General features: G+C 37.5%; 1 protein-coding gene across 2 annotated transcripts in view; it reads right to left on the bottom strand.

The window, feature by feature from the left end:
* The window catches only part of SSR1 (signal sequence receptor subunit 1), a 40,276-nt gene that overhangs the window by 4,946 nt on the left and 8,130 nt on the right, over window positions 1-27,200 (bottom strand). The window contains exons 3-8 of one of the 2 annotated variants that reach the window (XM_070405777.1): window positions 26,740-26,827; window positions 25,309-25,571; window positions 23,403-23,479; window positions 22,469-22,547; window positions 19,981-20,074; window positions 11,822-11,885 (exon numbers count right to left, since the gene is read on the bottom strand). In XM_070405777.1, coding sequence (XP_070261878.1) covers window positions 11,822-11,885; window positions 19,981-20,074; window positions 22,469-22,547; window positions 23,403-23,479; window positions 25,309-25,571; window positions 26,740-26,827 — 665 coding nt within the window. Of the gene's footprint in view, window positions 1-9,608; window positions 11,886-19,980; window positions 20,075-22,468; window positions 22,548-23,402; window positions 23,480-25,308; window positions 25,572-26,739; window positions 26,828-27,200 lie in introns of those variants that run through there. The other variant, XM_070405778.1, reaches the window with a different exon arrangement.

Here is a 27,200-nt window from a genome sequence, read left to right as displayed (position 1 = left end):
CTGCTCAGCCAGAAGCCGGGCTCACGGCTGATGAGTGCAGCAGCAGTGGCGGGAGCCTCTCCTGTCAACGCAGTAGTGCTAAGGATGTCCAGCTGCTGTGGGGAGCAGGCCTAAGCCGTCAGTCGGACATCCCCTGAGGGCTCCCAGACTGCGAGAGGGCGCAGACTGGGCTGACAGACCCCCCCCACACACACACACTGAGTGCATGAATTTTGTGCACCGGGCCTCTAGTAATTCAATAATATATGTAAGGGTTTTATGTGGTTGATTACCACAAGGAAGTTTATTTGGGTTCAAGAAAGAACTGACAGTTAAGCTATCCAATAATGGGATGGGCCACCTAGTTGGTGGAGGTGTCCCTAAGGAGCCCTGCACTGGCCAAGTAGCTGGATGGATGATTGTTAAGATTCTTTCTAACTCTAATACGCTATGAGGCTCCATTAAGTACGAGGGGATGGGGGGTGGGGAGGGGGGGGTAGAGGAACACACCTTTTAAAAATAATTTCACAATTCTAGGAAAAAAACGTTGATGGCTTTCAGTTGGCTGCCAACTAAATATTGCTTATGTAGTGAGGAAAAGAAACATTCATCAAAGAGAAAATTAGTTATTCTGGGCTAGGCATTTAGATAAGGTGTGTTTTTTTTTGTTCGGGTTTTTTCATGTGATAGTTTTAAAAATTCAACAAAACACTTGACATATAGTGAGGGCTTTATAAATATTCACTGAATATTAGTAATAACTCTAACTACTATTATCCCAATTTTACAGATGGAGAAACAGGCTAAGACCAGTTAGTAACTTGTCTAAGATGATCTTGCCAGAAGGTGGGCGAGTCTTGATTCAAACAAGTTCTAATTCCAACTGCAATGAACCATCTTACTATATCGATGTCCAATGAAAATATTTGCTCAGTTCATCCAAAATAAACACATGTATTGTATATATATGGAAATGATGGAGGCGGAGCAGAAGGGCAGTGGCTTTGTGTCCTTTAAGACCACGCTTCTCCCAGGAGACAAGATGAATCCAGAGAACACACTGAGTGTGGTTGGCCAGCTCTAAGGTGACCCCCAGGGGGGCTCTTATGCATTCATCTTTCTACTGACATGATCATTCAAATAACTTAAAAGCCCAAATAATTTCTTGAAGTCTTAGCAAAAGCAGTATTTTTCACTTTAATTTGATGTTTACTCTTGGGCTTGGGGTGAAGTACAGGCATGCATAGGCTGATTGGAGTAGGTCGTTTGCTTAAGCAAACAATTCCTAACAGACTTATCTTCCCAATCCTTTGGCACTTTTCTGGCAATGCCAAGGGGCAGTCCTGGGAATGGGATGTTCATTGCTGTACCACTCATGAGCAGCAGGGGGCACCAAAATACATCCATGCTGACAGGTATCTGGAGCTTGGGAGTAATGGTTATGCTTTTAAAATGCCTTAGTATCACTTGGAGAATTCTTGCAGAGGAGTAATATTAGATTTAAAATTATGAAAATGAGCTTAGTTATTTCAACTTGGTACCATTCACTAAGCTTGTCATTATGAATTTAAGAGAAAAATATTTAAGCTTACAATTCACTCACACTTTAGGGACTTTTCATTTTGAAGCTCTGGCTGTGATTTCCCTATTGTGTCACTTCCTTTTCTAGAACTCACCTAACCGATGCACATGCACACTTACAGCAGCTCCAGACCACCTCCTAGGCGGTTCCTGTTTTGTTTTGGTAAGCACTTCCTGCTGCAGATGCAATGTATAGCCAAGGGGCCATCACAGCCGCTCAATTCCCAAGGTGCAGCCCCCTGCATGGGCCTGGAAGGTTGTGCCTACATGCACTGGTGACTTGGCATATGTGAACCAGAGCACGGCAATTCAACCACAGGCCTTCCATTCTATGAGGCAGCAGTAGTAACACATGAAGGCTCTGGACAGATGGGCCTGTGTTCCAGCCTCAAATTTGCCACTTAATAATTAGAGTGACTTTTAGTTATTTAACTTGGGTATTCAACTTCCTCATCTGCAAAATGGGGATGGGTATCCACTTCACTGTATGGTTGTGATAATTAAATCATATTGATTAACCATGTGCCATGTATTGTTTTTAGACTTGGTGATCTGATGACAAAGAAGGCTGAATTATGCTCTCATGAAGCTTACATTTCCAGAGTGTGAGAGGTAAGGGAAAGATAAGGAAGTTTCAGGCAGTGGTAAGGGCATAAGGACAATAGACAGGGTGCTATGATGCAGGTGCTTGTCTTCGATGAGGGGAGGTCAGGGAAGGCTAATGAATGGGCAACGGATGATGTGGGGGCTGAGACCTGGGCAGAGGGACTTACTGACATGACCAGGGCCAGAGGGAAGCAGAGGGCCAGAGGCAGGTAAGGACCAGATTCTGGAGGACCTACAGGTGATGGTGGAGACTCCATGTTCACCCAAGTGAACAGGAGAGGGTTCCCAGCCAGCAGTGGCTACAGGGGGCTTACTAATTTTAAAAAGTAACAGATGGGAAGCTTGGGTCCTTTAAAGGAGAAATAATTTCAAGTATTTTCCAGTAATACTCTACCTTGATTTTCTTCGAATATGTAAAATGGCTATGCACTCAAGTTTTTAAAAGGGCTCATTTTCTTTTGAGGCTACAGAAAAGTTGCCCACAGCTCTGTGATTATCACCATAAAAGGCTCAGGCAAATTTAACATTTATATTTATTTGTTATAAAATAACGTACATTACAAACATTTTGAAATGGAAAACAATCCACCACGTTGCTACAAAAACTGCTTTAGCATTTTGTATTTTTCAGATCTTGGGCAAATCTAAAATTTACTTAATACTGAGCATTTTAAGCACATGGAGAAGACATTTCAATGCTGGTCTCTAACATTACACAGTTAGAGACAACTCTCCGGTTGGCACAGCCTCTAATCAAGCTGCTTTTCCCACTTCAGTTCTACCACTTTCAATAAAACCTTGAAAAGAAGGAAAGTCTAGGCACTACTAACTCACTGACACACAGATGAGAAAATTAAGTCCAAGGTCCATCTCTGCTCACTTACGAATGTTTAAATGGTCAGAGTATGCAGTCTCCACATTTACTGGGAACCCAAACTCTCAGTAGGGGGTTGGGGGGTGTCTAATGACCACCATCTGATGTCAACTAGCTGCCCGCCGAAGAACAATGCACTCATCCTAAAGTATCTTTATTCTAAAACAAGAGGGTTACTTAATACCCACATTTTACATGCAGAGAATGTGTGAAGCTTTTTACAAATTCCATGGGAAAATTAGATAACTATTAGGAAGCTGAATACCCAAATTAACTTTTAGTTTCTGTTTTTTTCTTTTTCACTTAATATTTTAGATTTCCTTTGTGCTTCTCATCTTTAAGACGCAGAAAAAAAGAAAAAAGAAAAAAGACCTAGCAGTAACATGTGTTGACACTTAGGAAACATGTATTGCACACAAGTACTTTGAAGACCGCCCTTCGTTAAGGGACATGTAAGAAAGAAAGATGCATCTGACACCAGTTTTAAGTGGCAGGTCAGACGGGTGGATTTCCAAACAGGAAAGGCGGTGATTCCCAGATACTTCTAGAGCAGGGATACTTCTCAAAGCTGCACAAGAGTTTTATGGACTCACAACCCTCCTTTCACAAAGTCCTAAAAGACAGCCAGATAACATTCTCAGACAGTCAACAGCTAAAACCCCACACTGCAGGAGCAAGTTCTGTCATAAGCAACTGGATTAAAACACACAGCTAGAGATCATGCCCAGCTGGCGTGGCTCAGTAGTAAGCATTAACCTATGAACCGGGAGAGTACAGTTTGATTCCTAATCAGGGCACATGGCCGGGTTTTGGGCTCGATCCCTAGTGGGGGACCTGCAGGAGGCAGCTAATCAATGATTCTCTCTCATCATTGATGTTTCTATCTCTCGCTCCCTATCCCTCTCTGAAATCAATAAAAAAAAAATTACACACACACACACACACACACACACACACACTTGAGATCACATTTCAAGTGTTCAAGCATTAGAAAACAGCAAACCCAAGATTTTGGGAAAATATGTGAAAAGATAAATTTTGAACCAGAGGTATTTTGCCTATTCTGAATGATTTCATGTTTTTTAAGTTCTTAAATTGTTAGATTTTCGAGGTGGCAAGAACTGAAATCTAATTCACAGCAGAGCTAAAAATTAGAAAGCACTTATTAATACTTACAGGTAAGTCATCATACTTGGGGCTCTTTAAGATTCAATGTGGGATAAATAGGAGCCATGTTACTGAAGAATGCAAGAAGTTAGACTGGGGAGGTTTATGGAGGGAAATAAGCATCTGTGCTTTCATGGTTTGGGGTTACAATACAAAAGTTAAGTAAAAATGAATCGCAGACAGAATGGCACTAAGACAGTTTAGGTCTCAAACAGTAGGACTGAGGAAACACAGTTAACAGATGAAGCCATGATGACCGCCATGAGAACTCTGCCAAGGCTAGTACAGAGCGGGAGGGAGCCTGAGGTGGGTTAGTCAGGAACGAGAGGAGTTACATAAGAGCAGGTCATAGAAACTAAGTGGAATTTGGAGGGTGGTGGTCCCTGGGTTATATGCACAAGTCGAGGCTGGAGAACAGAGACTAAAGAAGGCTGGCTAGTAGGGAGCCATGAGATCCTAAGGGAACGTTTTGGGGGGGCAGAAGCTAAATTGAAGGAAATTTAAAAGATTGAAAGCCTGGAGAGGAAAAGGAAACCAATTGCTTAGGATATATTTTTACAAAAAGGGAAAACCAAACCAAACCAAAAAAACCCAAGAGGCAGATAAAGGGGCAAGAGAGTCATGCAAAAGATTCAAGACAGGAAGGTTTTTGTAAAGGTGGACACAGCAGGAAAGCAGCCAGAGATGAGAGGGTGACAGGAAATCGGAGGTGCACGACTGAGGGTCCAGTCTCTCAAAAACCTGGAAGATAGGACCTGGTGACAGTAAGAGTCAGGAAGAGTGGTGATCGCTTGTGTAGACTGTAGTTAGCACTGTCTTCACTGTGCAGAAATGACCAAGAGCCCACATTTACAGGATATCTCCTTAAAACCAGCCCTGTTGCCACATGTGAAAAGCCACTGTAGTGGTTTCTGAAATGAGAGTAATTCTAGGCAGGGGCTTTGGTGTAAACCAGGTAAGTGTTATCCAGGTGGGTTCAACTAAGATCAAAGACAAGTGAAACCAATCTCATACCACCATGCGGAGTGATCCTGCCGCCACTGTTCTCGCAGATAGCTTCAGGACCAGCAGTCTACAGCTGGTCTAGATTTACTTTCCCTTTAGTGGACAGTGCCATCAGCTTTTACAGACTAATTTACAAATACATAACAGTACTTTTAGCCATGAAAAGTTAACAATTATGAACAGTATGAAATATTAAATGTAAGACCTTATAATACATACGACTCTAATAATAAACCCAGGGGCAGAGAAGTCCTAGTCTCACATGTACTGAGGACCACTGGTTTAAATCTTGTGCCAAGGGTCATGGCAACAGATCCTTTCAAGACAGCCACTGTTGAAGAGTATTTATAAATGTAGCTTGACTTTGAGCAGTGCCAGACAGATGTCTACCTCAGAGAAAATAAGCAAATCCCAAATGATGCAACCAGAACACAGGTAAGTATATTTTGTGCATTAATGTGAATGTGCTCCCAAACAAAGTGTACATATACCGTTTTCAAACAAAGGTGAAGGCAATGGACCAAACCTGCAGTGTGGATACCTCTGGTCTCCTGGAGGCTGTTCCATCACAGATAAGGAGTTGCCTAGGGTAGTTGTGAGGACTGAATGAGAATGCATGTGGAAGAGCAGAGCAGAGGCCTGACAGACATCTCCTCAATCCAAACACTATTCCTGTTTAAAATATTTCTCACACTGCTTTCTAAAATGCCTTTAGAGCTGGAGCACCTATTATGACAATGTCACTAGGATGGGAGACCACACAAACAGATTTCTGAAAAACAATATGTAAGTCTCTTTTGTTTATTAAGTGGCTTATAGTGTAAATCTGAAAGAAATTCTAAGTTCCAAAAATAGAAATACTGGAAAGCACATAGCCTCTCCAAGTGTCTGAAAAAGGTAATTCTCAATTGGATGTGTGGGTTCTAACAGACTTATTACAAGAACTCCCCTTGGCAGTCTCATTACTCTGGTTCATTATTAAATCCACAGAACTACCTATATTTCATGTTCATCTTAAGACTTTTACTCTGTAGTTTAAAAAGAACGCTGTTTAACTTTTCTACGCAGAATTTAACTATCACTCCACATCTAAGTCCAAAGAGTACCATATGCACTTCCTTCCCTTCGCATGCTTCACAGAATGCTGTGACAACCCAGCACCCACAGCGCCTCACTCACATGGTTTCCTTTGCACTGGACAATGTGCTAAGCACCCCAAACTGAAGCCCAGAGAGGTTATTTGCCTCCAACTAAGAGGAGGGAGCTGGGACTTTGAGCCCAGGCAGCCTGACATGAGTCCATTCTATACCTTAGTTCATTTTTTTTTTTCTGAGTAAACTAGATTTAAGGAAGAATCACTTAACATTGTATTAACATTGTAGGTAACAGAATCAGACAATTTGGAACTGATACTTGATTTGTCTCTCAATTTTACAAGCACACATCAAAACTCTAAAGATGAGCTGCCTTCTGAAAGTCACTGTTGGTTAGAGGCTAGGGCTGACTACACCGTCATCCCCAAGCTGGCATACCACATCACCTCTCTATGCAACCTCACAGAACTACCAATGAGAATGGATTATCACCAGGAATATTTCTGAACACAATGCCATGGAAATATGCCTTTGAAAACTTGGCCCACATTTTCTTATTTCTTTGAACACCTTAGGATAGGTTTCCACCTGAAAACCATGAACTAGAACCTGGGAATAAAAAGCAAACAAGATATAAGCTCACAGCCCAGCAGAAGGAGATAGACATGTCAACAAGATGATAGGTTGTCATGGGTACCACACAGAAATCTACATAAGGAACAGCAGGAGAATAAGAAAAGACCTAGTCAAATCATCTTTGGTTGTGATATATGAACTTAACTTGTAATCCCAGTTCTATAATTAGCTGACTGTATAACCCAATGAATAGATACCTACTTCCCTCTCATCTCTAACATGAGGATGTATCTTTCAACCCTTTATAACTTGAAAATACAATCAAACTAGAAAATCTATTTTGATGAAAATGTCTTTAAAGACCATTTCTTTAAATCTAGGGGACATTTAAAGAGATGTCATTGTTAGAGATTAAAAGTAGGGTATATGTGGATAACTGAATTATCATATTAAAATGCAGTATCAAATTCAAAAAAATTATATGTACATACCACAACATTAACAGACAAATCAATTTATAACAGCTCAGAAGACTCTGGGGTTTGTGTTCTGGAGTTGAGTGGCACTCATGCTCTACTGTACAGTACCGCAAATGTGTACATATGGTATATTCCACACTGGGGTTATTTGAACTGATTGCTGGACTCTGGAAAACCAAGCATTTGTAAGCTGCCCAAATGCTTGGTTTTATGAAATTTCCTTCTGAAACACAGTGCAGGGGAAAGAACGTGTATTTTAGAATAATACAGCTCTGAATCCATATTCAATGTGTAACCTTGAGCAAGCTACTTAAACTCAGGAGATTTCGGTTTTTCCACCTGTAAAATGAGAACAGTTATCAGCTTGCTTCAGTGAATTGTTGTGAAGGTTTAGATGAATCAAAGTCCCAACTGAAAACAGTGCATGGCTGATGTTTAATAAATGAGTTCCTTTCTTACTGTCTTAAAAAAGGCAGCTAAACAGTACCCACACCTTAGCACTGTATTCCTTAATAATCCCTAAAAAACAAAAACAAAACCTACTTCAGAGCTTCAGGTATATAATTAGTTACTGTAAAAGCCTATGTTTTTGATTAAATGAAAAAAAGACAAAATCATACAAACACTAATTACTTAGATCTTTGCAAGTTAGATCTTACGTCTTATTAGCCTCTCCTAATGTCCTCTAATGATGTTCTAGAGCAGTGGTTCTCAACCTTGGCTGCACATTAGAATCACCTGGGAATCTTTTTAAAATCCTGATTTCTGGGCCTCATCCTCCGGAACTTCTGTTTCTTTGTTACTAATGTTGTGGCCCCACCCGATAACAAAGAAACAGAATTTCCGGAGGATGAGGCCCAGAAATCAGGATTTTAAGATTCCCAGGTGATTCTAATGTGCAACCAAGGTTGAGAACCACTGTTCTAGAGAGAAGCTTAACAAAACCTAACCTTTCACTTATACTAGTAAGAAGGGTCTTGCATATGTATCACCTTGCTCCTCACTAAAGCTGGAGATCTAATTCAAAGTAGGATATCTCTATATATAAAAGCCCAGTGACAGGAATGGCAGAACGACCAGAACAACTGGTGGCTATGACGCACACTGTGGCAGCCAACCAGCCTGATCCGGGCCCCAATCGGCCCCTAACACCCTGATTGGGGGGTGGGGCCAGCCAGCCAACCACCCTCGACCCCTCCCGCCCCACTGGCCAGGCCTGATGGACCCCCATCGGGGCAGGCCGGCAAGACCCCACCCGTGCACGAATTCGGGCACCAGGCCTCTAATTATTTAATAAAATCCAAACAAATTTATTAATTTTACAACTATAAATGATGTGGTTAATTATTTCAAGTGTATCAGGAAGTTTTCTTTTTCTTGTTTTATTTATTTATTTATTTTTAATCCTCATCTGAGGATATTTTCCCATTGATTTTTGGAGACAATGGAAGAGAGAGGGAGAGAGAGAGAAATATCAATGTGAGAGAAACACACCAATTGGCTGCCTCCTGCACAAGCCCCAATGAGGACCCAGTCGGGGAGGAGCCTGCAACCGAGGTACATGCCCTTGACCAGAATTGAACCCAGGAGCCTTCGCTCTATCCACTGAGCAAAACTGGCTAGGGCAGGAAGTGTTTTAAAATTAAACTAACATCTAATTTTGAAACTGAAATACTGAAAAATCAAGGGCGTAACTTATTAAAACCTTGGTGAGAGATGATGCATAGTGCTGAGTTCATGATTAAAAAAAGAAAAATCACATTATTTAAATGCACTAAACAAGTAAATTTTCCTTCATACCAAGGGTATGGATATCATTGTATCACAAAAGATGAATGCTTTAAGAGCCTTGCATATTATATTACATTTATCTACTACTGTAGCTCCAAAGTAACTCATCATTAAATCAAAGTTTTGACATCACTTACTTCTCCCAAACACAGCCAAAATACAATTCAAGCTGATGCATTGCAAATACACCTTTAAGGCAGTGGCTTTTAAATATATATTTAAGATCTAAATTTGTCTTTTCCTATCAAAGTCACTATGATCTCAAGCTTATTTAAAATTAAAAACATCACTAAAATCAAGTCAAGGCTCCTTTCCTTGTGATTTCTGTTTTCCTCAGGTTTCTACCTGGGAGGTCCCATTTCCCTTCCCCACTCCAACACCTTAGAGGGCAGGAATAGTTTTAAAGTCATTTGCTATTGATATCCATGAAATGAATGATGAAGCTATACAACCAAAGCAAGATCCACGCTTTATAAACACATATTCTCACATGTCTGAATTGATACACAAGATTCTTAGTTCATTTTACAGATTCTGAAACCAAAGTGTTCAAATGGTAAATTCTGAAACCATGGTTAATGTAGCAAATGAATATTTCAAAACAAACAAAAACTTCATCCAAATATTTACATTTAAAAAACAGACTACTTATTAAGTGTGCTTGAACAAACCATGTGTGGAATTGAATTCCATTTATTACAGAGTTAGTTCCTGCTAAACACTTACTGATACTAGAGAAGACGCCCCAGCACCTGAGTTTTCAAGTGTTCCTAACCTATGCTAAAAAAATAAAACATGACAAATAATTTCTGAGGCACGAACTTGAACCTCAGAAAAGGATGAGCTAGTATGTAAGGCAAATTACTTAGGGGTTAGAAGGGGTGGCACCTGGCAGTCAGAGTGGTTTTGCCACTGTCTCAGCATTACCAGGGTGTTGATAAAATTCTCTAGAGGTCATTTAAATTCTCTAATCACATCTCACTGCATTATGTTCTAGTAGTTTCACAAACTTGGGACGCTCACAAAAATATCTGGGAATACATTCCTTGAGAAGTTGGAAGGGCCTCCTTATTACATTTAGCAAAAAAAAAATGCAGTCTCTTAGAGTTCATAGAGCTTTTTCAAAATAAACTGATTTTTCAGCCCAATTAAAAACTCAAACACTTTATATTACAGGTATAGAAGTTTATAGTGCAGCAATGCCAACACAAATAATTTGACACCTTCACCCCTACTTGCAATGTGATTAATAACTATACAATGACTTCTATTTTGTCATTAACTTTGGCTCCGATGTTTAAATACTTAAACAACTTGGAAAGATTTTATGTGTGTGTTTTGTCTCTTTTCATTGTTTTGTGTGGGCATGGGTACAGGTGGGGAGTGGTCAGTTCATTATAATGAAGACAATCAGGAACTGAACAGCCACTAAAATTTCACATACCATTTCCTTACAAAATATACACGGAAGAATATGGCTTAAAGATAGAGGGGAAAAGCCTCTTATTTGTTCCTTCTATTATACTTTACCCATTATCTTGTCTAACAATGATGCCAAACTTAATACCTAGGGCAAGAGTAACTCTCTAAGTGAATTTTATGAAGTCCAATTTAATTTTGGTTTTTAGATACTGAGTGCTTAAAAGTTTGGAATTCTTCAGATGAACTAAAAAAAAAAAAAGGTTATATCAACAACCAAAATACCAAAAAGATTAGATAAAAAACAATTGATTAATCATCTAAAAAATACCCAACTAAATGTTCTTAAACAAATTAGAATTAGTTGGAATATATCTCTGCCCTTATAAATTGGCCTTCTGCTTGGTATGTAGTTAAGGCAACTTTTCTTAAGTAAAATACTTCTACTAAGGAGAAACAAATGATCTCTTCAAAAAAGAACTATGTAGGTCTACCATCATTCCAAAGCAATCCCTTGGGTAAGAAATAGAATAATGGTCAACACAACAACTCAGTTTCCACAAGCACACCATTTTCTTTTTGATAAAGAAAGAGTGGAGTGGATTTTATATACCAAAATCAACAGAAATTTCATGTTTCACAATTTTGTTGCTAGAGATCCCTTGAACTCATTTGGGAAGTGTTCAGAAGGTGCATACTATAGTAAACAGAAGCAAAGTACCAAAACAACTCTATTGCTAAAAAGCAGCTGCTCCTGCTTGTACCTTTAGAATACTAGTTGTAAAACAGCAACGATAACAACCAAATGCTAATTTGTTCTATCAATTGGGACTCTAAGGAGGAAAAAAATTGTTTTCTTTAAACAGTCCAACGTAGGACATCTATAATCATCTTGGATAAATATGGACTTTGGGGAGAAAATGTCAACAAGAAAGGCAATTAACATATTCAGTATTCTAAAGGCATGCTTCAGGGAGTTCAACGATGATTCTGGTAAGACCAACTGCTCACATACACACACACACACACATAGATTTTAATGGTTTAAAAAAACAAATTTGTTACTTTAGAAAAATGAATGCAGTGCACGTTCAAAAATATTATCGCCACAGACTCTGATTGCTCAGTCCACACATAAGTAGTAGTTGCCTTCTATGATGATATGGCTTCTCTGCACTAATTCCCATCAGGCCGAAAAACATTAGGGCAGGTTAAGTAAAGACTGAATTGTTGCACAAAGGAACATTTACTCATCAGATCCCACTGATCTCTTCTGTGCCCGCTTCCGGGGCAACCTTCGTGGTGAAGCTTTATCTGCAAGGAAAGAGAAAGTTTGAATTTGCTTATTATAGATATGCTAGATTCAAAATACATTTTAAAAAAGCATTTCCCTTCAACTTTACAATTAAGCTCAAAAAATAAACATACATGCAAAAATATGCCATCTAATAATAAATGCCTCTTATCTAGTTTAGGTATTTTAACTAACTTTCCAAATAATCAATCCTTCAAGAGGTAACTGAATTAAAACAAAAACTTTTGCAATTAGGGCGGGAAAAGATACAATCTTAGTTACTGTAACATAGGAGCCACCATGCAAAATCTTCTTGAATTCTACAACTTAACATGATTATGCATGCATAAGTAAACACTTTGAAAATAGTGTAAAATGTATGAAGTTTATAGCTCAAAAATATTTATATTGGTTACAAAATTAAAGACAGTATTTACAAATGCAGCCATGCAGTTGGCATAATGTTGACACTTTCATAGAATTACCTAGAATAAGCAGTAGGAAATTAGATAGTATATCAATACTAAGACCATCCTACACACATAAACATTATGCTTTTACTTTTTTCTCTTTATATCTTATGTTTAGAGTCTTAGTGGGGACTATCAAACAAAAAATAAATTGATAGTGGGTTTCTTCTACTTTCAGTAAGAGTCATCTTTAAGTTTCTTTAAAAAAGGAAGGGCCGAAACCGGTTTGGCTCAGTGGATAGAGCGTCGGCCTGCGGACTGAAAGGTCCCAGGTTCGATTCCGGTAAAGGGCATGTACCTGGGTTGCGGGCACATCCCCAGTGGGGAGTGTGCAGGAGGCAGCTGATGGATGTTTCTCTCTCATTGATGTTTCTAACTCTCTATCTCTCTCCCTTCCTCTCTGTAAAAAATCAATAAAATATATTTTTTTAAAAAAAGGAAGGGCTGAATTCTCTCTGACTATTGTGGCTTCTTCTTATTTTGTAGGAGCACTTTTCAAATTAGGAAGATAAGCTCTCTTTGTGAAATAAGTAATTATTTTTTCCAGTTTTTTTTTAAAAAATGAAGGGCTGGAAAAAGATGGTTCACCAAAGTATGAGGTTCATTTGAAAGCATTTCATGAACAATGGTATGAAAAATATAATGTGCCTAAAAGATCTTAATTTTTATTTTCCAAAATTACTAGACCATGCCTATATTTTTAAAATACATAAGTTTTATTAAGCATGTTTAGAAACTAAAAATTATTTTTAAAAATCTGTTTAAGAGTTAATGATTCAAATATTAAGACTAAGTCTACATGTCACATGAAAACCCACCTTTATTACATAAGTTAGTAATGTTATTTAAGGGATTCAACTTATCTAAAACTGAGCATAGAAGCATTTTTCTGATGAAGATAGCCTACAACTTTCATCAGATTTTCAAAAAGGTTAGACTAAAAACTACTGCTTTACACAGTTGACCAATTTCCAAATAATTAAAAAACTAAACAATATGCTAAAAATAATTTTTGAGGATTCAAAAAGCACTTTAGAATCTAATAGCCATCTGTGTGAATATTGCTGTTACTAAGCAGATGTGAAGTAGTGATCACTGACTTCCAACAATTTCAAACACCTGCAGCAGGTTTTTAAATACGGAATGCATAGAATAAGCCTTCATCACCCGCCTGTGTAGCTCATCAAAGCTAGGAAGCAGACAAATGAGAAACAGAGTAAGAGCATTCTGGAGTCACTGAGTGTTTCGAAAAATGGTTCCTAATATCTCAATAACTCAGAGAGCGGCATTTTATTTCAGCAAAGAACAATGTGTATAATGATGCTTTTCAGCCCAACCCCCCACTTACCATCACCACCCAAACCTGTAAGAAAACTTAGAAATTAACTGTAGTAAAATCACATCTCCCTGCAACTTTTTTCATTTTTAGATGACAAAGGCAAAATTATAATGAAACTTACTAATAACAAATCAAGAAAAAACTTATTAGCAATGACACCAAACTACCCTTCCTTCGTTTACATTCTCATGAGTGAGAGAGATGAGTAAAAGCTCCTGCCAAGTTAAATATTGGCCTCTTATAATGTCCTACTCTGTATACCACCCCTCTCTCTAAAAGTAATTCCTCAAAGCTTGAGGCACCTTCCAGACAGGCCTCCTGCTCCATGACCTTCAAAATCTCTTTTGTTTTTTTCCATTCAATCCTCAAATATGCAAAGTACATGTCCTATTTTCAGAAGAAATGGCTATTTTGCCTTGGCCAGTGTGGCTCAGTTGGTTGAGGGTCCTCCCATGTACCAAAAGGTCTCAGGTTCAATTTTGGGTCAAGGCACATTGCCCGGGCTTGATTCCCAGTAGGGGGTATGCAGGAGGCAGCCAATCAATGTCCCCCCATCGGAAGGAAGAAAGGAAGGAAGGAAGGAAGGAAGGAAGGAAGGAAGGAAGGAAGGAAGGAAGGAAGGAAGGAAGGGCTATTTTTCCTAAATTACCTGCAATTTGGCTCAACTCCTTTACTCTAAGAAAACCACGTTCTAGGACAGTGGTTCTCAAAATGTGGTCTGGATCAGCAGCCTCAAAATCACCTAAGAACTTAGATATGCAAATTCTTAGGTGTTACCTAAGACCTACTCAATTGGAAACTCTAGGGGTGGGCCTCAGCAAAGCTTAACAAGCAGTCTAGGTGATTCTGATGAATGTGCAGTTTAAGAACTACTGCTGTAAGGAATCAAGTATAAGATGAAAAAAAACAAGCATATGAAAATACTGTAATAGTTGAATTGAAAATATCAATATAAATTTGATTTGAAAAATATGTATTTTCTATCTCAGTTCAAAGAATGGGCCTAGAAACAATGTCACCCAGTATGAATGCCATTTCTAGTATCATCTAGGGGTCCTTGGAGAAACAAAATCATGACTAGCTCCGTGTTTAGAGCAGAGAAGGTACAAAAGTTTAGATTATCTTGTTGAGCTGGCTAGTAAGGGATCATTCAAAGATCAAAAGGCTAAGAATAGAGGCAATTCAAAAAGGCACCCAGAAGCCAAAACTAACAATTTGAGCATCACAAAGAATATAGTTGTCCTGGCCGGTGGCTCGGTGGTTAGAGCGCCAGCCTGCAAACCGAAGGGTCTTGGGTTCCTTCCCAGTCGAGGGCACATACCTTGGTTGCAGGTTCCCCAGCCCTGGTAAGGGCGTGTGGGGGAGGCAACTGATTTATGTGTCTCTCTCACATTGATGTTTCCCTCTTACGTCCATGTCTCCCCCCCCATCCCCCCGCTTCTCTCTCTCTTTTTAGAAATCAATGGAAAAAATATCCTTGGGTCAGGATTTAAAAAAAGAATATAGTTAACACAGCAATTCTATGAAAATCTGAATTTAGAGATGATAAAAAACAAAGGAGAAAATTAGAAAAAAGCTCTGTCATCATTTGGGTGCCTCTTTACTTTGAAAATTAGAGAATATAGGGGAGAATTTAATTTAGCATTTATCCTTTTTCAGTAGGAACTGTGTTTTAGGGTAACCAAATAGTTTTAGTTGATTTGGGAAAGTTCTATGTACTTTAAAAAAGAATGACAGTAAGTAAAAAGTCAAAGAAATTTCAATTGAAAATTATCAACACCTCTGGCACACTGATCCATGAGAGGATTATCAACTGGTGAATGTTTAGATATTGGAAATCTGTGTGATGCCAAAGTGACACCCACAATAACTTCTAGGCTGAAAGCAGAAACACCTCACCTTCACCCTAATTTAGTGCTCAAGTTATCATCACTAATGATGGCATATGTTACTTGATGTGATGCAGAAGTACTCAAGAGTTATGATGTATGCCAATGATTTTCAACTGGAGTGATGCAAGAATTTTTAAAACATGCAATACCTGACTATTTAGTCAGAGGACCAAAGGGTCCCCTTAGTCTGTCAAATAAAAAAATGACAACAGCCAACACAAAAATTGACACCCAGTGTGAACGAATCAAATTTATACCTATGTATTTTGTCAGATCAGCAAAAAAGTATTTTTTGGTATATTGCAGAAGTTTAGTAATTAATTAGTTCATTTGTGTCATGAGATGAAAAAGGTGAAAATCACTGAAGTATGCTATTAGCCAGAAAGATCAACTTAAGTCTAACCAAACCTATAGATTTATCTTCTGGATTAAATAAAGTTTAGCTAAAGACACCAGGAAAAAAACAATCTGGCAAATATGGAGGGTAGGCCTTTTTAGAGCCTTATTCCTCAATGAATGTGATCAATGGGTCATCTGGGAGCTTGTTAGAAATGCCAATACTTCAGCCTCACCCTAGAGCAGCTGAATCCAAACCTGATCATAACAAGTGATTTGTATGCAATCAATGTTTGAGAAGCCCTTTCCTACAAGGCAAGTGGCCAATCTCTTGAACTGCTGTAAATTAAAAGGGACTCAAGGAATATAACAACCAGATACAATGTATCATCCTATAATGAAAAAGAAGTTATAAAGAATATTTTTAGACAATTTAAGAAGTTTCAATATGGACTGGTTATTACATATAATTAACAAAATAAATTTTTAAATAGGACAGTGTTTCTGACAGAAAAATGATATTTCTTTGCAAAATGAAATATTTTAGAGGTACTGTGTATTGGACAGAAAAGGGGCTCTGTAATAAATCTAACACCAAGCAACCTTACAGGATGATCTGATTATAAATTTCTAACTGGGAAGGTCCTGCCTCAGGCCTATAACTTCCCTAGTAAAAGGTTATCTTTGCCTTAAGCAAGCCCTGTCCATTGTTTTTTTTTGTTTTGTTTTTTTGGTGCACCTTTGAAATGCCCCTTTTTCAGACTCCTCAGGAATGTAACCACCCTCAAAAGAGCACATACTCTTGTTAACTATCCTGTAATCAAATCATAGAGATTTCCCTGCCTTGCTTTCTCCCATGTTCAAATAATCTTCCTTATGGTCCCTCCTTAATTTGAAATGTATAAGGGAAACTGAAAACTGTATATTCTGGGAGCACTTAGATCTTCCTTCCTGGCATATTGTCCAGTTTGGCTCAAACTCTTAAAAAAAAAAATTACCTACAGGTCTGGATGTTTCTTAAATCAACACTAGAGGCCTGATGCACGAAATCTGTGCACGGGTAGGGTCCCTTGGCCTGGCCAGCGATCAGGGCCTTCCTTCCCCAGCTGCTGGCAGGGGCCTTCCTTCACTCTGCGCCGCCCTCTGGTGGTCAGTGCACGTCATAGCGAGCAATCAAACTCCCGGTCGAACTCCCGAGGAGACACTTTGCATATTAGCCTTTTATATATATAGAAGATAGACAATGTCATCATATCTCTAATTTCAAAGTATGTTATATTGAGAATTTCATGGGTTCTTTACATTCAACAGATCTAATTCAAACTCCTCTCTCCTCATGCATTAGTGTTCCTCTTCCTATATTCCCTAACATTAACAGGATCATCTTCCACCCAGCTGCCTAAGCTCAGAGTACTCTTTCACTCCTCCCTTAGACATCCAAACAGTTAGCAAAAGCCAGGTCTGCTCCACTTCTGAAATATCTTTCTACTCACTTTTACTATCACTAACTACCTTAGCTTAGGCTCTACTGATTTCTTACTTTAAAAAAAATCATCTTCTAATAGCTTCTGCTTGCTAGCCATCCTCCATAAAACTATCATTTTCTTTTAAAACAAATTTTTTTATTTCTCAGCTTTAAAGTATCTGATGGCTACTTTTTACCTAGAAGGAAAAGTCAAAAGTCCTTAGCATAGCACATAAAACCTTGAAGATGTCTTCTCACCCAACTTTTCCAAACTCTGGTCAAATGTCAACTCCTTCTGTGAATAATTTTCCCACTCTCCTACAGGAGGAAGGTCCTCCTGTGCTCCTATTACTTCATACCCACTTTTAGTAAAGCAATTATGTTTCAATAGAGAGCTCACTGAATAATATGGAAATAATAGGGAAAATTCAATTTGTAAATAAATTTATAAATAAAACAATCTATAAACCGAGAAAGGACTTGAACAGTCAATTCACAGGAAAAGAAATACTGAATGGTAAATAAATATGTATAAAGAAGCTAAACCTCATTCTTAATTGTAATAAAAAAGATACTGTTTTTACCATTGACAGATTAAAACACTGATAATAATACTTGAGAATGGTAAGTGAGGAGAAGCACACAATATAGTAAAATGGCGAGAATATAAATTGGTGTTATGTTTTGGTAAGGAAGTGAGATATGTTCCTTAAAAATTAAAATGCACATAATTTTAGACCTAACTATTGTACTTTTAAGAAATTATCCCTTGTGGGAAGTGGGAGAAATAGGTGAAGGGGGTCAAAAAGTACAACCTTCCAGCCTAGCCAGCGTAGCTCAGTGGTTGAACATCGACCTATGAACCAGGTCACAGTTCAATTCCCGGTCAGGGCACGTGCCCCAGTTGCAGGCCGATCCCTGGTAGGGGGCATGCAGGAGACAGCCGATCAATGATTCTCTCATATCCCTCTCTTCCTCTCTGAAATCAGTAAAAATATATTTTTTTAAAGAAGTACAACCTTCCAGTTATAAAGTAAGTCCTGGGATATAACGTATATCATGGTGACTATAGTTGACAATACTGTACTGTATATTTGAAACTTGCTAAGAGAGTAGATCTTAATAGTTCTCATGACAAGAAAAGTATTTGTAACTTATGTGTAGTGATGGGTGTTAACTAGACTTACTGTGACAATTATTTTGCAATACACATAGAATTTTTAAAAATCATCAAGTTTGGCTCAAACGTTTAAAAAATTATCTACAGGTTTGGGTGTGCATAAATTTAAGAATCTTCATTACAGCTTTAAAAAAAAAAGTGCTTACATATGAGCACTTAGTATTATCTGATAATTATGCTTCACTCACCTTTATTAATACTACCACTTTAGGTAGCATAGTGCCTTTAATTGCACACTCATTTGAATCCTGGCTCCACCTCTTATCACCTATATGGCAAGCTTCCTCAGTACAGATTTAATTTTAAGATTGAAAAACTCAAAATAACAAACATCCTTCAATACAGAACAGTTTTAATCTGTGATGACACATTCATATAAAATACTATCTAGTTATTAAAAGAATGAGGTAAATATGTTAGTAACTATCACAAAAAAATACCAAAAGCATGAAAACTCAGATTGTATAACAGTGTGTGCAATATAATTCCATTTGTACAAAACCAACAGAATCAATAGACATATATGCTGATATATGTATAGAAAATACTTAGAATAACATGTAAGTACCAATTACTTATGAAAAATGGGGTCAGTGGATCCAGGTGATATCAGCTTTTCACTTCTGTACTATTTATTTTTTATGAGGCCCCATTACTGTTTTTAAAAACATATTTTTATTGATTTTATTGATATTTTTACATGTGTCTTTATTGAGAGAAAGAGAGGGGAGAGAGATAGATACATCAATGATGAGAGAGAATCATTGATCGGTTACCTCCTTACATGCCCCACATTGGGGATTGAGCCCACAACCTGGACATGTGTCCTGACAGGAAATCGAACTATGACCTCCTGATTCATAGTTAACCACTGAGCCATGCCTGCCAGGCCCTATTACTTCTACATTCTTTTATAAAAATTAATATTCTAAATAACTGCATATGTAGTAATAAAACTGAAATATATCTGTTAGGAAAACTACCATGCAGTATTTTAGTTTTATTTTTTCAATCTATTCTGGGTAGTTAGTAGTTAGCAGTTCTTCCAACAAATTTAGTGCTAAGAAACTTTCATTACTCTTTAAGCTTATTGCAAAGTAGACCCCCAAATACATAGCAAACACCATTAAAAAATAATTCACCTCACCTCTTCTACTTTGCACTGAAGCGACAGGAAAGAAAAGAGACAGGAAAAAGATTAGAAATACAGAGAATTACACATTTGTATATAAACTGCAGATTTGGAAGCATTTCTAAATTAAGAACTACACAGAATAAAATTTTAAAGCACTCATTAAACATATACTAAATTCTATACAAGTACTGAAAAGATGAGTGTTAAATAGCACTGACCAAGCACTTGTGCTAAATCTAAAATATTCAATTTCCATTTAAGAGAAAAAGTTCCCAGCCAAGTTAGTAAGAGTACTTACTTATTTGATTCAAAGTTTCCTGAGGAATCCAACTCATGTCAACATCATTCTGACTTGTTGTACCCATCTCTACTTTCTGTACAGGTCTCTTGCGCTAAGAGAACATAAAAACAGTACTTTAAAGGAGTTTCATTATACTGTTTACTGTAACTTTTTAAAAAGAGACCTATCAAGCTACCTAAGTATCTTAATTTAAGGTATTTAAGAAATTATAAAGAAATTATGTCCTCTTCTAGTTTTAAAACATACTCCTACTCAAGTTTTTATTAATCAGAGGGGGAAAATCATGTCTAGCACCAATTATAAAGAATAATAAAGGAATAAATCTTCAAACAATGATTTATTTTCAGGCTTTAAAGATATTTTCCTATGTTGTAAAGCTTCATGTGTTATCAAGACTTTCTATGTATACAATTCTTTCCCTTTGAGTATCAAATGTTAAAGAATAAATTTATTTCTAAATTTGACAAAATTCAGGATAAATCACTGAAAGGTTTCATGCAGGCAGGTTCCTGCATTGTTAGTTAAACACACTTAAAACAGCTGGCATAGATAAAACAAAACAAAAACATCAAATCTCATTTAACAACCAAAATCTTTGTCCCTAGAGTTTTTGCAGCAAAGCTGCTAGATTACTTCAATTCTATTTAGCCCTGCTCTTATAAATACCCCAAAAAACCATATTTGCTTAAAAGAACATTAAATATACAGCCTAAAAATTAGATTTTGAATACACAGAAAGGTAACCACAGCCAATTAAAAAAAGTGGCTTCATTGAAATGGGAAAAATTAGAGATGCCATTATATCTAATATACATATTTATATCAAAAACTCTTATGAAAATGAGGCAAAGAAAGTTATGGAAATTAACATTTAAGCACTAAGTACTTCTCTTTTAAAGAACAAGTGTTTATTAGTAACACTTATTGCTAATCTATATATATAAAACCCTAATATGCAAATAGACTGAATGGAGGAACAACCAAACTGGTCGCTATGACGTGCGATCACCAGGGGGCGCACATGGAACATAGCAGGCATTGGCAGCAGGCGGCAGAGCACGGAACATGGCAGGCGTTGGCCACGGTGGGATGGTGGAGCAGGTGAGCGGGGGTGCCAGCCAGTTGCTGTCATCAGGGCGAGCTCTGGTGGTTACTGAAAATTCTTTGCTCCCATGCGCCATGGTCTTGCTCGGTGCTCACACCTGCTGCCAGTGCTGGAGCTGCCGCTTGCACCCGCTGCCAGCCCTGATTGCCCGAGGGCTTCTCCACCTCCCCCTGTTCCTGAGGGGTGATCAGGGCAGCAGCCACTGCTCACACCTGCTGATGGCACCGGCCCCAATCGCTCTGTGCTGTCAGCGCGAGTGGTGGCACAATGGGAGGGGCCGGGCGGGGGCTCAGAGGATGGATCAAGACCTGCCCCTGTGCTCACCATAGCCTTGCGGCCCACAGTTCCTTTCAAGGTGCACGAATTCATACACTGGGCCCCTAGTTTTAATATAAGGGTCTAGTGGATAGTAATATATTTGACACAAATCATGTTACACTTTCTCATGAGAGAAATATGAGTTGTTTTGCAGGGTCAGAGAGCAAAGTGAGATGAGGACAGTGGTGGAATTAGTTCCCATGGTAGAGAGAGAAACCACGATTACAGTAGGTGCTCAGTGTCATCACTTTACTACCCAAACAAGAAAACAGAAGTTAGATAGAACAAATACAATCCAATTCATTATTTTTCAAAAGAAAAGACACATTTAATTGCTAATTAGGAATTATCCTTATAGTTAAGAGTACTGAAGCAAATATAAAAGTTTCCATGCTTACAGATAAAATAACATAGTCTTGAAAAAGTGTAGTGAACAGAAAAATGAAAGTTTATGTCTGAGTTTAAGAAACAAGTGGCCCTAGCTGGTTTGGCTCAATGGATAGAGTGTCAGCCTGTGGACTGAAGGGTCCTGGGTTTGACTGCAGTCAAGAGCACATGCCCAGGTTGCGGGCTCGATTCCCAGTTGGGGATGTGCAGGAGGCAGCCAATCAATGATTCTCTCTCATCATTGATGTTTCTATCTCCCTCCCTCCCTCTACTTTCCTCTCTGGAATCAATAAAAATATATTTACAAAAATAAAGCATTAAAAACAAAAGAAACAAGCATTCTAGTATAATTTAGAGTTACAATAAGAAGGTAAAGATAACTCTGGAGGGTACAGACTAAGGACACTAATTGCACATGTATAGAAAAGTCTAAACAAATCCAAGTCACATACCCAAGGTCTCACCTTTAGGTTTTATTTTAAAAGGTACAAGAAACCAACAAATAAACAAACAAACAAACATATAAATAAGTAAATAATTAAATAAAGTAAAAGGCACAACAAACCTGTAAATATACAAATTCATAGTGAAAGCAAGAAGTCACTGGATTGAACTTAAGTTAGTACTGTAACAACTTCTGAAGTATGGCTATAAGATTCGTTCACCTATAATTACCTTTCTAGATTCCAGGAGTTGATGAAGGCCAACAACAACCAAGAGCCCAAGACCAGCAAGGAACATATACATAAAGATTCTAATATAAAAGGAAAAAATATAAACTGGCTTAATTCATAGGAACTATCACAGCTTATTAAAACTATAATTCTTGTTTAACTTTAAAAAAATCATAGCTAATTACATCTACAGGGTGTGGCAAAAGTAGGTTTGCAGTTGTGAGTAGACGCATTATAATTTATTAATCATTGTATTATTTTACATACGAACAACTGTAAACCTACTTTTGCCCCACTGTGTATAAGGTTAACACTAGATAAGCTTTCCAAATAACTTGTTGGTAAAAGGAATAAAATAATTTAATTCAATTTAGACCCAGGTAATAAGTCTTATAAATTTTTTACTTTATTTCTAAGAATTTAAAAAAGCAATCATATGATCCCAAATTAGTAAAATTGCTTTATAATAGTATTAAGTTTGTCTCCCTCAAATATTAGATCATTTTGCAGTTTGATTTAAAAATTACTTTTGGTGAATTTCATCTAAGTATACAGTAAGAAATAACTCATCATTTACAAAGAACACATTTTTTAAGATAAAATCTTGATTTACATTTTCAATAGCAATTTTAGAGGCATTCAACTTAGATTAGGCTGGTGATCAGTTTAAGACCATGGGGTGCAAAAGATTTTAGAAGAGGGGAAGGATGGAAAGCTAAAGCTATCTTTTTAAAACAAATTTTTGTCAATTTCAACTATCTTTCCTAACTTGGTATGAATAGCTATAAGAACCATCTAAAGTATGAATTTACATAGTTAGGATTACACCAAATCTATAGTCCATTTCATTTCCATCATTTAAGAAAAATAGGTTGATAGGAGCAAACCTTCCAGCCCTACAAGATCAAGATCTACAAATTTCACCTTTCACTTACGTTTCTCCATCTAAGCCATCCTCTCTTTCAATAATTGTAACTGTTTGATTGAAGACAGCATCTTGAAATACATTGCCCTGTTTACAAAAAAAAAGAAAGAAAAATTCCCCCAAACTGAAATGCATTGAAAAAAGGAAAGCCTATAAGAATTCTTAAAACCATTACTCTAAGAGATATATGATAGCTTTCTTATCACTTAGAAGACAAGACTCAGTCATACCTAATGGCACTAACTTGGTGTCAGGGATTCAACATTATGATGTTTGTTATTTTCTCCTATGAAATAAAAAATGCTTCCAATTTCACTAAGTTGTCCCCCACTTTCTTTTGGGTTGGGGGGAAGGGAAGTTGAGGGATCAGGGAAGTAAAACAAAAACAAGATAAAATGTGCAGAAAGAAACAAATCCCACAGAACACTCTTTTAATGAAAAGCCCTACGTTCTGTTGGTGTAACCTTCCAAAACAACAAAGACAGAGCATGAACATTTATAGAATAGCAGATCATTCTAGGAACTAGACTTGAGCTCTGGCTGGTGTTGCTAAATGGTTAGTATCAGCTCACACACCAAAGGATCTTGGGTTCAATTCCCGGTCAAGGGCACATACCTGGGTTGCAGGTTCGATTCCCAGCCCCAGTCAGGGTACATTCGGGAAGCAACCAATCAATGTGTCTCTCTCATATTGATATTTCTCTCTTTCCCCTTTGCTCCCTCCCCAGAACTCTCTCTAAAAATCAATGGAAAGACTATCCTCAGATTAAGATTACCAGAACAAAAAAATTAGACTTGAACAAGTCAAATTCATGTTCTAAATTAACAATGGGTTGGAAATAAATTTATAATAAATGGGTGCTTTTTATTATCAAAATATTTTTCTGTTGTGATCTTGAAACAATTTTGTTAGTTCAACACAATTTCAGTTTTCAAATACATCAAAATCACTGGAACAAATATATAGTTAGCCGTTTTCAGTGTTTGATTCTTTGTACAAAGGTAATACTTAAAAAGTTACCTATTGCTAACTGTAATTATAAAAGTTTTACTTCAAACTCTTGCAATTGGCATTCTTCTGTTGACAATTCCAAGAATCAGAATACTGATGAAACTAATATTTAAAATGGAACTGAAACTACATATATGCCTGATAGATTATTTTTCTGTTTGAAATATATAATTCTTCAAGTCACTTAACTCTAAAGTTGAGAAAGCGTAATGTGTTATTTTGAAGGAAAAATGAAAAACCTTCTACTCTCTACTAAGAAATTTTTTAAAAAGAAAAACTTAATTGCAGCACCAGAAATTTAACTAAGATATAAGGAAAACATGTGGACACTACAATAATGAAAAGTTAACTAAGCTTCCAAAAAGGATAAAATTTCCTTCACTGAAAAGATTTTGAAAAGGAAATGGGTTTAGATGTGTTCTTATCTGAAAGTGGACATAATAGTTGGGATCCAAAGGTGAGCTCCCAGTAGCACAATTGTGCTACGTTTCTCTTATTCATTCATTGGATATATACCACCACATATTAAAAACCAGAAGACAGCAGAGCTTCCTTAGGCTACTTGGATCTCATAAACCATAAACCTTACTGCTAAACCTATATTAAAAATAGCAGATTCCACTGTGGCTAACTTTCCTTTTAAGATCCAGCTCAAGTTACTTCCACTTTAAAACTCTAGCACCTCACACTTATCTCTAGAATGTATCACTTATCATGCTGTGATATAGCTTGCTTACATTCATCTCCCCCAGTGGATTATAGACTTAAAGACAGAGACATGCAATTTATCTTTGCCTCGGCGGAGTTTTAACCACAAAACAGGCACGTGAATGAGTAAACACGGAATATTCAAATGTCAATTGTCCTCACCCATCTAACTAAAAAAAAGTTTAGAGGGCCTTACGTTCAAATCTTTGTAGTTCAGATTGATGACTAGACCGAAGGGTCGTCCACCCATAGGCTCTGCAGGAATGAAGGAGTACTCAAAAGTTGCCTGTCTCTGGGGTGGGACTACGGTGTTCAGAGGAAGAGCTGTGAAATTCTGGATATAAAACTGGTAGTCCTGCGGGTAACGGAATGAGGCATCTAGGGATTCAACAATAAAATCTTCTGTGCCCTTGTTTGTAAAGCCTACCAGGAATTTCACAATGTTATTTGCTGGAAAATCTGAAAAAAAAAAAAGAAAGGAAGGAAGAAAGAAGAGAGACAAGATTAGAACATGCTCAAAGGGCATAAAATAAAAAGTATGACATTACTCATGGATTTTGGCACTCTTTCCCAATACATGTAGACTTGGTTTCAGAATCTCTTTCAATGGAGCATTCCAGTCATCCACTAACTAGTAACTGGTATATAAACTGAAACCCTTGTTGGAATACTCTAGCATTCCAACTTAAGAGCTGAACTGAGTACCTCAATTTCAGACCAGATCACATCCAAATTATGTGGTCTAAGAAAGAGTCGTGTACTTTTAGTACGATTATCTTGCAGTGAGACTATCTGTCTTTATGAAGTCACCCCCCACCCCCCAACTCAGTATCTGTTATCTATGCAAATAATGGAAAGAAGAATGACAGATAATAAATTGGGGAGGGAGGGAATCTCTTAATCAAATTAAACTTTTTGTAGGCATAAAGTTGGAACATCCGTGGGAATAAAATAGAAAACTTGAGAAGACCAAAAAAATTAGTAACTTCAAAATATCTCTTCAATAATTATACTGTAGTCTACAGAGCTGAGTTTCACCCAGTACAGCACAGGCTTTGGGGTCAGACTGATCTGGGTCTAAAACCCTGTCTCCACACTCTTATTTACTAACTGGGTAACACTGGACAAATTGTTAACCTCTCTAAATCTCAGTTTAGCAATAGTAACTAACCTCAGAGGATTTCTGTAAGGATTTAATAATACATGAAAAGCATTGAGAACAATGCTTGCCATAGCCTTCATTAAATATAAGCCATTATTTACTTTCTTTAAATGTAATCTAGGCTCCAACCAAGGCCTAATTGTAAAGATTTAATATTTCACTCAAAATACAAGTTACTTTACTGTGGCAGTTTGAAAACAGTTTAAAACAGTTTCTTTCGAAAGAACATTTAATTTCTAGTTAAAATGGATAGTTTTTCTTTTCCTCCTTAATTTAAATGCCAGGAATAGTACCTTACAGACATGGGTATTCATACATATATATGAGTTTTTTTTCCCCAAAATGTATATTTAAACTTGCAAGAAAGGAAGATGCATCTTAAGCATTAATAACACTTCCCCAAAAAGTGACCTTGTTATTTTAAAAATTTCTACAGCTGAGTCAAAACTAGTATTTCTCTATTACCTTCTCCTTTCACAAATAGGATAGTTGTATCTGCACTTGGTGAAGCTTCAGGTTCACCAGATACATCTTCTTCCTCTTTATCTTCTGCCTAAGAAAAACAATATTAAAAAGGGATTACGGGGGAAAATACCACCATATAAAAATGACTTCACTGCCCTAACCGGTTTTGCTCAGTGGATAGAGCATCGGCCTGCGGACTCAAGGGTCCCACGTTCAATTCTGGACAAGGGTATGTATCTTGGTTGCGGGCACATCCCCAGTGGGGAGTGTGCAGGAGGCAGCTGATCGATGTTTCTCTCTCATCGATGTTTCTAACTCTTGATCCCTCTCCCTTCCTCTCTGTAAAAAATCAATAAAATATATTTAAAAAAAAAATGACTTCACTAAGATTTGGGACAAAATATTGCCTCTCCAAGGCTTTGTTGGGATTAGCAGTGGTATGAATTTTATTGTCTCTCATC

The sequence above is a fragment of the Myotis yumanensis genome, unplaced genomic scaffold (genome assembly GCF_028538775.1).
Source record: "Myotis yumanensis isolate MYYU_CA2020_CCGP unplaced genomic scaffold, mMyoYum1.0.hap1 SCAF_2, whole genome shotgun sequence".
Lineage (NCBI taxonomy): Eukaryota > Metazoa > Chordata > Mammalia > Chiroptera > Vespertilionidae > Myotis > Myotis yumanensis.
Note: the sequence above shows the minus strand (reverse complement) of the source record. Positions and strands in the feature narration are given on the sequence as shown.